Here is a 1,716-nt window from a genome sequence, read left to right as displayed (position 1 = left end):
GAGGGTGGGGGGGTGGGCGATATCTACTTATCAAAGTTCAATTAACATGGGCAGATCTAGGAGCTTACATGCTCAATCTTTCTTCAGTCATGTCGTGAATTTATTTTATTTTCTATAGGAAAGTACACTTGCAGACCAAAGGAACTTAAAATACTGAAAATGTGGACAAACAGGTAGCCTACAGTCAGTTAAATGTGGGCAGAAACTTACCACCAAGCAGTGAACAGTATCAGTCTGCCCATGTTTAACTTTCATGGTAGGTAGAAGCTAAACCAGAGCAACTTAGGCCTGTTCAGTAAACTGTCCCAGTTCAGTTTTCTCTTACCATGGGGGTAACTGTAAGTAAAGGAGCAATTATCACTTGCCATCTGCTCTGTGGTAAGTCTCCTCTCCATTTTACCTCTCTGTAGTTTGTTCATTTTTCTGCACCGTTGTTCCATGTGATGGAAAGTGAGTGGTTTTGAGGATGAAAAATATCAAAGAGAAAAACTGACTTTCTTTTTATATTTAGTTAGCAGCCCTCTGGTGCTTCATTAGTGTGGAACAAATAGCTTTATAATATTTATGAAGGGGAGGCTTTGACAGAGCTGGTTTATAGAGATCAGCTCCCTCAGCCTTCTTCTCTGTTAAGCTTCCTGTGCCAAAGAAAAAGCAAGTGCAATTGCATCAGTTAAAGTACATGTTCAAGTAACTGTTGGTTCCTTTCTTTGAGGCTCTTTACTCAGTTCTAGGATTTGAGCTACATTTATGGATAACAAGTCACAATAGTGGAATTTGAGAAGAAAATGAATCGTAAAAGTATTTTTTTACAACTTAATGTATTGGATTCATTAAACATTAAATCCTTTTCCATGTTCATCTCTGTGATGCAAACAAGTCCTATATAAGGCTGAGTATTGTGTATTAATTTTCTTGAACTGAGTTGAACAAATTGCTACAGTACCACCAAATATTGCTTATGCTGATTCAGGTTCAGAATTATTTTTCTATTGTCTTTCATTAGAAATATATAGAGATCTGTATGTCAGAGCATATTTCTCTCCATATCACACAATGCATGCAGACACACACATGGCAAGATCTCATCCTCTGTTGATCTGTAGATGTATCTCGATGAGCATCACTTGAGAGACGGTAACTGATGGATAGAGTGATTGTTTGATGGTTAATTTTTTGCCACTGTATGCTTATTTTACAGGCCAACATTCGAAGAATGTCAGCGCATCTCCAAGCATAGAGAGCTTGTCTGGAGGACGTGACTATACGGGGTCTCCTCCCTTGTCTGCATCCAAGAAAGATTCCTTTTTCAGTACCATCTCCCGTTCTCGTTCCCACAGCAAAACTATGGGCAGGAAGGAGTCTGTAAGTTTCCCAGCACTGTGATCTATTTTTAATGTCATATTAGATCACTTGCTGAAGCTGATTATTTTTCTTATTCATTAAATGCTTGCATTTTAAATTATTTCCATAAGCATAAATTAATAGCAAAACAGAAATTACTGGAGATATTTTCATGTCTGCTGAGTATTCCCGTGGTACCTTCCATCCTATAATCCTGCTTTATTTTCTGAAGCCTCTGGTAGACTAGATGAGAGGAGGGACTTTGTTTCATTAGACTTCAGGGCTGAGACTAAAGATAATAAGCAATTTAGTGGGGGGACCTCATGCTCATCAGATCCAACCTTGTCCATCTGTTGCCCCTGAAGTTCTGTAATA

At 38.5% G+C, this 1,716-nt stretch overlaps 1 protein-coding gene across 5 annotated transcripts in view; it reads left to right on the top strand.

Annotated features, from left to right (window-relative positions):
* TBC1D5 (TBC1 domain family member 5) overlaps positions 1-1,716 on the top strand; it is a 659,444-nt gene that overhangs the window by 586,919 nt on the left and 70,809 nt on the right. For all 5 annotated transcript variants that reach the window (XM_019508683.1, XM_019508679.1, XM_019508681.1 and 2 more), the window contains one exon: positions 1,199-1,362. In XM_019508683.1, coding sequence (XP_019364228.1) covers positions 1,199-1,362 — 164 coding nt within the window. The remainder of the gene's footprint in view (positions 1-1,198; positions 1,363-1,716) is intronic.

Source organism: Gavialis gangeticus, unplaced genomic scaffold (genome assembly GCF_001723915.1).
Source record: "Gavialis gangeticus isolate Ggan-Ray unplaced genomic scaffold, GavGan_comp1, whole genome shotgun sequence".
Taxonomy (NCBI): Eukaryota; Metazoa; Chordata; order Crocodylia; family Gavialidae; genus Gavialis; species Gavialis gangeticus.
Note: the sequence above shows the minus strand (reverse complement) of the source record. Positions and strands in the feature narration are given on the sequence as shown.